The sequence below is a fragment of the Dermacentor andersoni genome, chromosome 7, assembly GCF_023375885.2.
Source record: "Dermacentor andersoni chromosome 7, qqDerAnde1_hic_scaffold, whole genome shotgun sequence".
Lineage (NCBI taxonomy): Eukaryota > Metazoa > Arthropoda > Arachnida > Ixodida > Ixodidae > Dermacentor > Dermacentor andersoni.
Window position 1 is genome coordinate 175,586,612 of NC_092820.1, and position 14,316 is coordinate 175,600,927.

Genomic DNA, 14,316 nt, shown 5'->3' on the forward strand with positions numbered 1-14,316 from the left:
ATATAACAATGAAAAGAAATAAGTCGGTGAACAGATTAAAATGGTGTTATTGAAAGATGACTGCTGACTTGGTTGCGGAAGGAATCATGGTTTGTTAAGGAAGCGATAGTATCGGGCAAATCGTTCCACAGAGAAATGGCACGTGGAAGCGCAGAGCTGTTGAAGGTTAATGTGTGACCGAAGATGCGCCAGTAACCGAAATTGTTATGGAGGCGTTTTCACATGCGCAAAGGCCTTTCGAGAGGTAGCCGAGACAGCCTATTACCATGAACGTACTTGTGGAACAAACAGAGAAGTGCGATGCAACGGCGAGTTTCAAGTGAAATGATGTCATGATTCTGTTTAATCTCAGTTACGTTATGAGAACACTTATAATCGCAAGAAATAAAATGTGGTGCTCTGTTCTGTGCGGCTTCTAGCATATTGATTAGATATTTTTATGAGGCGACCACACAGGGCTTGCAAATTCTAGTTGAGGACGTGCAAATGTTGCAACAATTGTTGTTACACGCATAATGGGTCAATAGTATTGTAACGCATGTTTTTTTTTTTTACATTACTATAAAAGAATTATGCGGCGTGCGCCAAAATAGCTGGCAGCAGGCAAGCCTGGGCGTCGCACGAGTCGCATTCTTGAAATCGCAGTCGCGTGCGATTGCACTGATTTCTTTCGCTCCGGTCGCAGCATGTGAAGCATGCTTTACACGAGCACGTTGGTGCAGCCGGTAACGCTTTGGCGGAACCCCAAGCGTTGCTGGATAGCCTGCAAAATGCGCCGCATAACATTAATGCCCACAGTGCGGGGGATCTGAAACATTGCTGTTGTCTTCGTCGTTGTGCTTAATAATATCTTTCTTGCTATTCAGAGGCGATGCACTTGTTTACACGCGTACGCAATTTTATCGCTTGCGGAGGTTATCACCGCTGTGGCACATTCGCTGACCATTGCCCGCACGAAATTCATCAAATATGCTTGCCATATTACAGTCACTCCGAATTCTTCGATAAAGAAAGTCCCCATATTCGACGACAACAGCGATTGAATCCACTTAACAGGTTTTTTTTGTTTTTTTTTCGCGTGACGAGCTGTTGAATTGAAGATTCCCCCTCTCAGCTATAAAACAAACTTCAGGCCCTGAATTCAGACACATGACCCCTGCGGCCACAACAATCAAGCCGGAAGGCTCTCTGTCGAACCGACCCCTGTAATACAAGGAAAGCAACGGGACAATGCGAAGCCCCGTAAATCCTGCTGGCGGTTGTACCTGCCATCAGCCTTTCCTTCTTTGCGCTTGCGTCTATGTAAATACGCAGCCACAGGGCAAGCTGTGGTGCGCGGTCGCGCATGGTCGGTCGACCGCAGCGTATCCCCACCACTGCAGCGTCTCGTGGGTGTCCGAGTCGAGATTATTTTTCTCCAGCCGAGCGTGTGTTGGCAGGATTCGTCGATGAAGATGTTATCGCCGAGAAACCTTGGGGACGGGTCGACGCCTCGGTGTCTCGCTCGTGACATCCCAGTTGCAGACCCCCAGCTAAAGCCCCTCCATCCACGCGCCACCGCCGACCAGAAAGCGGCGGTGGATGGAGGGGCCTTACCCCCAACCTCCCGAAACCTCGCAGCGTGCCGACAACAGCTGCACCACTGAGGTTGTAGGCTGACCTCTCCTTGATTGGCACACTGCAAATTCAGCGATCGCCTTTCTTGTTTGTCCCGTCGCCTGCGACAAAACATTGCAAGAAAAAAAAGAAACGGCACATTGGCCGGTGTGTGTAATACTACGATAATTACTAGTGGCACCGAGATGTCAAACTGGTACTCTCTCGCCTTTGTTCTCTTCTGAAAACCGCGTTTGTTTTTGTTTCGTTCTTGCTTCGTGGAGCAGTGTTTAGCTTTGTTGCGGTGAATGTTCGCTCCTGTGGACTGCTTTCTACTCTACCTGGGCCTTCGAGGTAGTTCCTGCTACGGGTTTTTTTTCTTTCTTGGATAACGTTTGAGCCCTCGAAACACGAGAAAAAGTACTGGCAGAGCTTCCCAACTCATTTACAGTATATAGCAACCGTTTCAGCGAACGAGTTTCGCTTTATGGATGCGTCGTGACGTCGTGATGTGGCAGCGCCATTCTCACCGGCGACGGAGGTCGTGAAAAGCATGTTTAGCGCCAGCGAACAAGGGAGACGGCACCACAATGCGCTAACTTCAACAGCTTGATTTTCAGGAAACACCCACCTGTTTAACCCATGCACAGTGGCGCCAACTCATCCAAAAAAGCTGTCTCCTTATCTGACAAGTCGACCGAAGGGGCACTAACACACGTATCACTATTCCGCCAGATAGCCTGAGCCTCAATAATCTCGCGCACATCTTTGTGCTTCGCAAGAACCCGGCAGGATGCATACACCGGCGCACAGCCGCATTCCTGACAGTGAGTTGCCCGATGACCGCATAGCTTATTTCTCACGTTTATACCTCGTATAACTGGTCATTAAGACACCTTCCTGTCTGTCCGATGTATTTTTTTCCAACAGGACGGCGGGTGCTCATAAACAACAGCTTCTACGCGACCCACTGGTGCTTTACGATGATTCGTAGAGCATCCGACAGCTGGCTTACGGTACGGGTCCGTTAACCGACATATTTTCCCTTGTTTTTCTGGCGCTGTTGACCACTTTCGTATCCACCCGGCTAGCCATTTTCTTGTGCTATGTGCCGTTCTATGCAGATATGGGCACTACCGCTACCTTCCCTCTGCCTTCCGTCCATTGATTTGCCGCGTCCTGAGTTGTGCCGTCTGACCCACATCTTTTTAGCAGCCCCTCCACGACCAAAACTTGCACTGACTCCGGAAACCCAGCTGCTGATAACCTTCCCGACTGAGACTCGTATAGATCTTATGGTGGCAAGATTTCTTTAATTTTGACGCAGGCCAAGCCCCCGTCATGAGGGAAGACTAATGCTAACGCACTACTGTCGCACGAGTCCTATATGTCGATGTTGCTAGATAAGGAATTTTGAGACCAACGTTAGCGTCAACAAATTAAAACTACTTTTAAGAGTTTGCCGCCTTCACTAGAGCGCAAATTGGGCTATAGTTATTCGTAGTCACCTGATATGGCAGCGCCTAAAACAAGAAAAGATACGCAGTACTGATTTTGAAGTTTCATCTCTGCGGGCGCACATTTATAATCGACACAACACGAAGAAAATAGCTTACACCTTGCTCAGAAGCACCTTGTCAATATGAGAGTTGGAATGGGTGCTCACGCATTGCTCACGAAGTCTGTCGAGAAAGTCTGCATCGGTAATTTCTCCTCTGGTCAGTTACCTTGCTTCTATACGACACAGCATTTCTCAAACCCAGGGACGCACTTTGCACTGTGTCGAGCCAGATTATCTTGTTTGTACTTGCCTACATTGTACTTGCGCTTAGATAATCTAGAATTCAAACATCTACCGGTTTGACCAGGATATTATCCTTTTAGTAGCCCGTGGTAGTTTCTTTCCAGCTTGAAAAAATGTCTAGTATATTCCTGTAATATCCAGATGCCTACCATGGCGGCCGCATTGTGCTTCTCAGCAAAAGGTCCGAAGCCACCTGTGACAAAAAGTGAAGGCTGCCAGTATTAATTGCCTATCGCGGTTCGGCGCAGTTTCAAATTAGTTACAAATTATTTTTGACGTGGACAACGGTGTATTTCTCGCGTACCGCATTCCTAGGCTCGTGTAATTCTGTTGTACGGTCCAGTCACCTGCCGTGAAATATTTATTGGTAGAGTAGGTGCTAGCAAACAAATGCGCTCGAGCCAGGTGTTCGCCACCAGTTCGCTCGTCTTCCGAGAGGTGACGCGGCAACACGCGTACTCCTCCACCGTCGGGTCCGTGACCAAAGGGGTCGGGAGCCGAACTCGCGCGAAATGTTTGCCTCGCGCGCCATTGTATTTCCGTCGCCGAAGGCCGGTCTCGTGGTGCTCTTCTCGGCCCGCGGCGGAGGTGGACCCAAAAATAGTCGTTCGCGAAGCTGTTGTGAAGACGGTTCGGGTACAATCGTGCCTCGCGTGATCAAAAAAGGGCGTGTGGCGACGACACTGCGGACGTGCATGGAAAATAGCGGAGGGAGAAAAGACTCGACGGTGGTGGTGCGTGGACCCTGTTCTTTCCGCGTTGCTGTCTTCTTTTTTACCGCGGTTTCCACGGGCTCATCGCTGCATCCGCGTGTGTTTGATGAAACCCTGCATTTTGAAAGCGTTCTGCGCAGAGCGCATAGCTTTTAGTTTTCGAAACGGGGGGTATATTATAAACGGCTGCGGGTTGGCGTACGTAAAGCCCCTGCATCCACGCGCCACCGCCGCTTCCTGGTCGGCGGAAACGTGTATGGAGGGGCTTTAGGCGTACGTACAGGCCACATTCGAGCAACGGCAGCGCAGGATAACGGGGGACAGCGCTTACTTCCTGCTGAAGGCTTGTTTTCATTTTCACATATCGTAACTCTCGTGAAAGTTACCACGTTTCTTGCAGTTAGTGGTCACGTGTTTATAAACATGTTTAGTTGGAATTCGGCGCTTTTGTGTTCGCCCTTTTGCGCCATCGTTGCTTTAACCGAAGATGATGCAACTAGGGGTGTTGTGGCTTCTATGCTCAGAAGGGAGTGCGGGGTTCGGCTCTCGTCGCTCTGTGCCCTGCTCGACGATCCCGGGTCGGTAAATCGCAGATCCAAGGTGACGATGCTTGAGCCGAGCGAGAGAGTCAGATTGGCTGTATGTAAGTGAGATCGGCAAGGCTCGGACAAGTTGGTAATTGATGGCACAGCGCGGAAAACGGGGACGCAGACACAAACACTTAAAGTAGCCTTTATTGATGAAACAAGGGCTACATATACGCGAGGCGTGCGCAGAAAGAGAAGCTAACAAACTAAAGCGTCTTATCAAACAACAGAATGGACATACCACTTGCCACGTGTTAAACGAGAAGAAAGGGGTTAACCGAGGGGTCCGATTTTCATTAGTCATATCATAAGAAGCCAACAAACATGTTGCTACGTGTTAACAATTCAAAATGCACACGTAGAGCCTTTAGGACTGATTTAGGTACGTAACCTCGCTTGGTGTCAGCGCAGTAGATCCACTGACGCTCACACTATCAACCTTTCCAGTGTCTGTTCGTTTTGTCTAGATTGAGTCCGAGGTTCTTTCTTTCTCTCCTCTGTCCTTACCGCAAGGCATCTGAGCTGCTTCAGAATAATCACGCGTTGTTTGACTTGACTGCCAGCAGCACTTCGGTGAACAGTCATCGCCGTATGTCGCCTCAGCGTTACCTATTCCTGAAGCCCGCGTTTGTAATGAGACCCGATGGTCTATAACACTTTCAACCGTTCGCGGACCGCCGAAAGACCCCTTTAAAATATGTAACAATTCGTACCGTCTGAGACCCGAGCATGCATTTCAATGCGGAAATGGGAGTTGACGCCCAGCTGCGGGTCTCCGTTCAGCGCCTGTGCATACCGTTGACTTGAGTCGCAGCAAGTGATTTGAAACCAACATTTTGTACAACGTGACCTTTATTCCACCAAGGACTGCGCAAAGTCTACGCACGCCTGTCGAATTAACCGCCAAAAACGCATCACCATGCCCGCCATTTATTCTCTTCTGAAGTTCTGGCTCCGAAACGTCGGGTTTCTTGAAACAAACTTTGGTTGCAGTTTTGTATTTTTTTTTAGTCGTTAATTCAGTTATTGTCCCGAACCATGGCTGCGGAATGTTTGGCTTTGAGGCTGTATATTTATGTATCAAATTTGGCCGCTTTAGATGCTCTAACATGCAGTTTACTTAACTGAAACATCTGTTTTTGGTACAGAGTTACGGATTTGTAAACTTCGTGCCTAAATTTTTTTAGCGCGAAAGCAGAGGGAGGCCAGCCTAGCACATTATAGAGAAGCTTACCAAGCGCGGAAGCGTGCCAAGATCGAAGCTACTGCAACCGCCGCCGCCGGTGGATACGAGCAGCGGCGCCCACAACGAACGTTAGACGAACTTTCGCTCGGCGGCCACGCTTCACCGCGACTTCACGGACGACCAGTTCGGCAGCGCGCGCCGCATGTGTGAAACAGTGTGGCCTAACTTTAATAAGGAAACACTGCGTGTATAGTCTTTGCAAAATCAAGCCAAACAGACATTTCGCTTGTGATAGCTGTATGTTTACGAGAGTTAAAACCTCAGCAAAATGTTTTCGGCAATTTTTGTAAAATATTCCATCCCCCTAAATTCAGATCGATCCATGGGTTGCCTCATAACACTCGTTTTAATATACGGCATTCCCAAATCTCAATTTACTAATGCACCTTGACAGTGCCTCCGCTTGCTTTCGTTGTTTGGCGTCGCAGCTGCATCGAGCCGAGTGCGCGTTGCGTTTCCTTTGTCCTTCTCGGGGCGATGAATTACTGACGACGCAGCGTGTCTGCGCTGTTTTATTGCGCCGTCGCGTGCCACGTATGACGCGCCGTTTTCTCGCTGAAGAGAAGAAAAAAAAATCGGTCAGCACGGTTTACGAACTGCACGGTCTCGTGGAATGCGCAGCGTGGGAAGCGAGAAATAATGCGAACGCGCTGTGGGCCATCTTACACCGCCTTGCATACGCTTGTCAAGCGAGGCACTTGGAATGCGAATTCACATCGAGCTGCTTTAAGTATACACATTAGTTATAGGTAACTTTGTACTGGAAATATGCGCGTGATTGTATTCACGTTTAGTTTCTTTCAGGAATACAGTGTGAAATTTCTGTATCGTTTTCCTTAGCATACTAAGCGTTTGTGCACTGTTTCCCATACACTGCAGCATTGCCGCGCGCATTTCTGTAACGGCCTTTGTAGGGCATGCAGTACCGTTCCCCGACCGTATTGCACGAGAGCGCATGGCCGTATTAAAAGCTTTTGGAGATGGCGCTGCCTGTCTATACTTAACGATCGACACAACCGAACCCTAGATGCGATAACGATATCGGCGAAAGCTTAAAAACGTTATGCAGACCCCGCGCACTGTGCGAGTTCAGCGAAGCATTTTCCAGCTAGCTAGCCATCTAGCGTTGTAAGGATTGGGGGCTCAATCCCATCGCTCGTAACCCGTTGTCAAGATTGGAGTCGGGCACGAATTAGGAGGTAGCTGGCCCATGCCGTCGTCCAACTTATGCATGCTGAGGACGTTGTTAAAGGGAAGGACTGCTTCTCATCGAGAACGAGGAATATGGGCTTATTTACAGTACCTGCAAAGGACGTTGCAGTTCATCAGTCTAGCATGACGGCGAGAGAAAGTCCACTGAGCAGCCGCACAACAGCGGTTTATACACTCGGTCCTCCCTCGATCCCAAGGTGAGGGAAACGTTGGACCAGTCATCGTAAACGAGTCGCCTCTCTGCGAGCGGGGCACACACACTCACACTTCTTTGCGCGAGGTTCACGGTCCCCAACCGAGGTCAGACGGGCTTCGTAGAACTCGGGGCTTACATCAGGAGAGTTGCCTTTTATTCCCCGAGCTGACCCCCGCAGCGCGGCCGGTTGCCCATTGTCTTGCGTCTTGAACGACCCGTGGGAAGGGACCTCGAACTACGTTCCCCCGGGACCCCCTTGTTCATAGCAGACCACGTCGGCGGTGGCGGGTTCAGGCACAGAGCCTGCTTCGTCGAACTCATCTTGGCTCCTGCAACGGAGAGTCGAGGTCGCGGCTATTGTTGACGCCGTGAGGCTAGAGGGTTGCGGTGGCGTTCCCGGAAAGTTGACGCCGCTGTCGCAACTGGCTGGCAAAACTTGCACTTCAGCGGGACGTTCATAACAGCGTCTAGATTTGAGGTTCTGCAGAACGTTACCAGTAGGACCGACGTGTTTGTGTGACGCGAGCGTGCGTGCCACGAGAGAAGTCGGCCGGCCAAGAGGCGATGATCCTGCAGGGCCGCCGTGCTGCGAACGAAGCATTATTCGGTCTCTCCAGCGGCGGCGCCACGCGTTCCTCCTACGAAGCAGCCACCCGGTGATAGAAATATGCGACGCACTTTGGCGGTTCGGTCTGGCGCTATGCGTGGACGCGACGATTAGCAAAAAAGGGAATAGTGATCACATGTGCAGCGTGCCGCACTGCTCAAACTGTGCCGTAACGAGTGTTCACTGCTAAGGTGTGTTTAAGATGTACTTCAAGACAGGCGTAACGACCTGAGGCACTGGGACCAGTTACGAAGCTCGTACCACATTTTCAAGACACTGAATCGCGTACAGAGGTGATCCCACTTGTCTACAGCGATCGAGCCGAGCTCTGCGCAAGGAAGAAACAAATTTTAAGGCAGGTACCGAGTTACGAAGAAACAACTCGAAACGCAAGTGGAAAAACGTGAAACCCGTTCAGGCACAACCACTTTGTCCTTAGTCAAACAGCTACGCTTAAGTTCAGTTCATTTGCTCCGCCGTACGCTGCTCGAGGCTCTAGACGAACGTGATCACCACTGTACGTTACGAGTTTAGTAAATTGCATTATAGAGCCGTTTTTTTTTCTCAGTTTACATTTCGAAACGCACTAAAGTTTGTGTCTTACTGCACAGGATTAATTTGTTGAAAACAGGAGCGCTTGAAAAACAACTTCTGTTTGGGAAAACACAAATGTATGGCTTCATGCTCGTGAGCCTTTTCAAGGCTAGTAACGACATACTGACCTTTACAGAGTTTGTACCTTCGTGTACTGCGGCGTTAACGCTGTGCGGCGAGCCCTTGACTGCACTCGTCTGCAGGCAGAGCGATTCGACGCTGACCTCGGTGTAAGCTGGTGGGCCAGATTATTTGACATGATTCTTGCAAAGGGGAGCGTAGAAGCGTTGCGGGAGAAGGAGACCTGGACAGGAAAGACGCTCACTTGCAACTAAGTATATATTCAGTGGCAAAACGATTTCACACAACCTAGAAAGGATCGGGGAAAAAACACGGCGTTTACCTCCTCTTCATAGCTCCTCTCAAACTTTCTCGGTTGTGCGCCCTTGCAAAACGGCCATAAGAAGAACAAGACCTGTGAAAAGCAACACACGAAACCGCTCGCCTCCTGTGCTACCGAAGTGGTATATAAGATACCACTCGACTGTGGGATAGCTTATATTGGGCAGACGGGGCGCTGTCTAAATGACAGGCTAAGAGAACATTCTTCATTTTGAAAGGCCCTAACTCCGCGCACGTTCCTGCGCACTGCAGGGATTGTGGCTGTGAACCCCTTTTCGATAAAACCGAGAAGATCAGACTGGAAATCCTCGAGGCAGGTCAGATTCACGCGCATGCTAACCTTTGTATTGGTGCCCCGCCAGTGCATTTAATGGATAAGTAATTTACGTTCCTCGCCCTTGGCTGAAGTTTCTATGCCGCCTCCTCTGTCACCCTCTCCCCGAAGGGTTCTTTGGAATGACTTCTGTCAGGCCACTTGCACGTGCCGTTGTTGCTATCACCTATTATTGATGTAGTGATGCATGCCCTGTTGTAAGGCGAATTTTATATATATAAAAAATGTAAACATTTTTTTTACAATTCTCGATGTCAGCGCATGCGCAATCACGTTCCTGGTGGTTTGTATCTGAATATATACTTGGTCGATAGTGAGCGTCTTTGCTGTCCACGCCTCCTTTTTCCGCAACGCTTCTGCGCTCGCCATTGCAAAAATCGCCTCTAATGGACTTGATGCCGCAGCACATGATGTGACCGGCGTTGAACGTAGCTTCATTTACACACCTTTGCGTCTCCAGCGAGAGGGGAAGTACGGTTTGCAGCGAAACTAGAGGGCCTGACGTGCTTTGCTGCACACGCTTGCGAGATCGCCTTATCACCGTCTCGGCAGCCATTTTGACCTACCGTCGCGCCGTCGCGAGGCGAACCGGGCCGCGGCGAAGCGCGTGGGATGATGAGGCGAAGAATGCTTCGCGCACCGAACGCATTCGATATCCGCAGAGGATGGTTTTTCGAAGCGTTGCTACTATACAGCCGAGCGCGTTGGTTGAGCGTAATGTGCCGTGTTACATACGCTCGCAAATAATAAATAAAAAGAATGTTTACTTTAACATTCAGAAGCTGGGGGCACGGTAATGGGGAAATGTATTATTTTTTACCCCGTGGTATTTGTTCACATGTGTATTCGTAAGTTATATGCTGCAATACAAAAAAAAAAAAAAAAAAATCTAAGAGAGAACACCACCGTTACCCTGAGAGGACACTTGGTGCGCGAGAAAATGCACAACAATTTGATAAGGATGGCAACACCGCCACATTGAAGTTCCGGCATCAGCTACCTGTGACGCCATATATTAGACGGTGTCTATACCAGCCTGGATAATTTATTATCTTTAAAATGCACTAACTTGCATTTTAGAGGAGCCACTGAACTTGGCAACTTCCGATCACTTCAACTGCGCCACACCAAGGTCCCAGTAGAAGGAAATACTTCGGCGCGAAGATACAAAAACGTTGGCTTTAATTTTCTCTGCCATAATAGGGAGTTTTAGAATAGGGGCCCCAATATTTTGGGGCCCCAAACAGCTTTGCGGGTGTTAGCATTGGGGCACGCAGGAGTGAAGAGTTTTAGAAAAGGGCTTTGCGTTTGCGGATAGCGTCTTGCGCTGACAGCGCCACTACGGCGTCTAAGAAAAACGATTAAAAATAATTAAATAAAATATTTCATTTTATGATATGAATAGTAATTTTGACTTGCGTGTATTTGCGTTTAATTACAATTTAGAGGTTATTCTTCAAAAGCAAACAATTAGTTGTGCTTAGTTTTGAGCAACAAAACCAACTTTACGTGCCTTCACCAGCCAAGCTTAGCCGTGTTAGGCCTACGAGCCATAAAATCCACACTCGAATTCGGAATCAGCGGCGTCTAATGAATCAATCTTCATAACATACGCTAGTTGAGAGAAAGCGATAACTGCAGTCACTTCTCCTAGCTTGCGAACTTCACGCGTTACCGCGAATCGAACCCAGTTTGGTGCTAGGTCAGAGCCGTCGCTTCGATGGGTGCCGCCATGTTTGTTGACGCAAAGCTTTTGGGAACGCTATTTGAGCTCCCGCTAAATCGGTGAAATAGCGTTCCCAACGCAAAACCCAAACGCAGTTTGCGTCTCGCGCATGCGCAGTGGCTTCGACGCTATTTCTTTGGGGCCCCAAAACGTTTCGGGCCCCTATTCTAAAACTCTCTATAATCGACCTCTTACTGCGAAATCAACGAAAATGTAGTTTTGAAGGAACACGAGCGTTCTTTCCACCCCCATGGGAACGCGACCGGTAATCGAACCCGCGACCTCGGCAGCGGAATGCAACAGCCACCCCACGGGCAGCATCGCGGTAGTAAAATAGCCGTCGGCAGTTTGCGAGATGGGTGCGACGCGACGTCAGCGGGTGTTTGGGGAGAAGTCGCGCCGGCCGCCGAGACGACGGCGCCGGGCGAGACGGGAGGGCAGCAACCGCCGCGCGACCCCTCGAGCGGTTGACGGCGGAGCAACGCACCTTCGTTTCCCGAGCGGCAGGTCGTGCACGCGGGCGCAGCAAAATCAAAACGAGAGAAGAGGCGCGCACGCGGAACACAAACCCACTGTACGCCCGGCCCGGTGGGAGGCAGCCCACAGGTGCACGAGTGACACTCTCCTCCTCCCCGGTGCCTCCTCTCCTTCCTGGTGGCGTTTTGACGGCGGCTTTTTGCGGCGCGCTCTTCGCGTCTGGCATCGGACGGCCTCGTTTTCCGCCTTACGTCTGGCCGACTGGCTGTGTCTTGTTCCTGAAGCCTGGCGCGAGCCGCTATGGACCGCAGTTTTGGGTTCGTGCGTCGACCGACGTGGCTGGAAGCTACGCACGCAACCCGTTCTGTCGAGTGGTCAGTATATTCCCAGTGGTTCGCGATGGCTACGAATTGCCTCTGTTAAATCCTCGTTTTCTAGCTCCGGCGAGCGCGGACGAAAGAAAAAATAAAATGCCGGCTGCGATCGATAGCACGCCGCGAGAGGCAAGTGTGGCCGTGAAGTTTGGTTTTAGCTGCCAGGGGGCGGAAGTGGCGTTATCGCGACGCGCGGCGTTCGTTTCGAACGCGGCGCTACGATACCGCAGCGTAGGCCTCTGTTGTAAGAGACCGTTACGGCGCTGCCCTTTTCAATTTTCTTCCTCAAAAAGTCACATACTCTTTTGTACGCTCTCGAGAGATATGTTTGTTCGCGGTAGCTAGCCAGATCCACTTTCAGTCGCTAGCCTCTCGTATGAAAAGGTCAGGTAGGGCTTGAAGGAACTTCAAAATCTTAGTGTGCATGCATGTTTATGTACTAGCTGAAGTTTACCTTTGAAGAAAGCAAAGCTAAAACTAAAAAAAAAAAGACTTAAGAAAACCTCTTCCATCTTCTGATTGCAGAGCTCATCAGCCAGTGGGAGGCCCTGGTGAGGGAACTGCAGGACGCCAGCAGCGGCCGTGTTCAAGTTGGGTCGACAAGCGATGGCCGCGACGAGAAGGCCATGCCGAAAGGTGCGTCAAGCCAGGCCGATGTGCTCCGGAGCATTCACACGCTTCGCGAAGAGCTGAGCAACCTGACGGCACTCGTCAACCGCCCTCACCCAATGGCAACGACCGAAGGCGACTGTGCCAGGCCACTGTGCCATGACTTCCAGGCTGTCGAGCGGAGAGCACAGGAACTCAAGGTAGGTGGCCTGCTGTGCCCCTTTAATTAGAGCGACAGCCTTGTTTACCTTCTTCTCCGGGCACTGCATTGTTGGCGGATGGCTCTAACAGCATGGGGAACAACAAGAGTGAGGAGCAAAGTGCAGCACACACGCGGGGCAGGAGGGAGCGGGTGTGATTGGCTGGTTCATTTGATGATGTCATGCACAGAAGAGTGAGAAGTACCCCATGGTCCAAGGAAATTTGACGAATCATGTTCCAATAGTTTGTGCAGAAATATTATTTATTTGTTTTTACATACTGCAGTCCTACAAAGGCTGAGAGGAGGTGTAGGTGCAATATGGAACTTGCTCAGAGTAATACATAAGAGCAACAAACATAATCAGGAATGTGAAAAGAAACAAGGAAACTATATATATTGGAACATGACATAATAACAGCTAGTGTGGGGAAAAGAAATTAAAAGGGAAAGTCGGAATGCACAGCGCATGGGGGCATTTTCTTAATTTTTTCCCCTTGTGCCGCTCTACAAATCCTCTCTGGCACAGTTTTGAGCTTAGATTGCATCAGGCAGTCTTAGCTCTATGGCTTGTATTCTGAATTAGTCACTTTTCGAGATGCTTTTACCTTTGCATTATGTACCATCCCACATGACTCATCCATCCCCTTATTCTTCTTGCTATGGATCTTTGTTTTTTGTTTAGCTTTATGCTTAATTTCAGGAAGAGATATTTATAGTCAATTTAACTAATATCAATAAAGACCTCAGTAACTAGTCACATCCATGGATCTGGTTCCCTTAAGACAGAGCCATGTTTGAAAAACAGCTCTTTGACAAACTGCAAGATATTTTCACTAAAACAGAAATTCTGGGAAGTTTCACGAAGCATCACTGTTGCATGTCACATGAGAAGCTGTGAATAATTTCTAACCAAAAAGCTGTTATTAATCGAACAAAAAGGTAATTGGTTAGCAGAGAATAATCATACACTAATAGCTCAGGCACTTTTGTTGTGAGCATGTCCTTGTGACCTCTTTAGGCATGTAATGTAAAAAATGTGTTGTCTGCTATGCTCTTGCTAGCAATTCGCAACAACTGAGCCACAAGTTGCGCGATACGTCATACAACAGGGATTCCTGTGCTGAAACACTACTGATGAAACCATTCTGTTTGTGATTGAACTACAACAGCTCGGATTGCGTTTTTTTCTGCTCAGGTGGCACTGGCTTCACTGCACGACATCCGCGACGCCCTGTTGGAAGTGAAGGTGAAAGCCCACCGGCTTGGTGCGAGCGGCTGCGGAGAAGATGTTGACTTGGCCATTGGGAAGCACATCCAGGCTTTGTACCGCCAGTGGGATGACGCCTACGAACAGTTGAGTGTTGCAGCACACTTTGTTTGCGACCACACACAAGAAATGGCTTTGTGCCAATACTGTCAGTCTAATGCATCAAAACACTCTAGCTAAAGCTGAGTAGCTATTGCTCACACCTTCCTATGTGCCTGACAATGTGTTGGCGAGGAAGCCGCCGGGCTAAAGCAGTCCCATCGAAGTTGACCCTCGATATAACGAATTATTGGATATAATGAAGTATGTCTAAAATGTTTATCGTTAGTATCAGCACCTAAAGAATATGCATTTATATCGAATTTCAGTT

General features: G+C 49.3%; 1 protein-coding gene across 4 annotated transcripts in view; it reads left to right on the forward strand.

Moving 5' to 3' along the window:
• LOC126532996 (uncharacterized) overlaps nucleotides 1-14,316 on the forward strand; it is a 671,944-nt gene that overhangs the window by 599,378 nt on the left and 58,250 nt on the right. For all 4 annotated transcript variants that reach the window (XM_055071672.2, XM_055071674.2, XM_050180179.3 and 1 more), the window contains 2 exons: nucleotides 12,394-12,677; nucleotides 13,875-14,032. In XM_055071672.2, coding sequence (XP_054927647.2) covers nucleotides 12,394-12,677; nucleotides 13,875-14,032 — 442 coding nt within the window. The remainder of the gene's footprint in view (nucleotides 1-12,393; nucleotides 12,678-13,874; nucleotides 14,033-14,316) is intronic.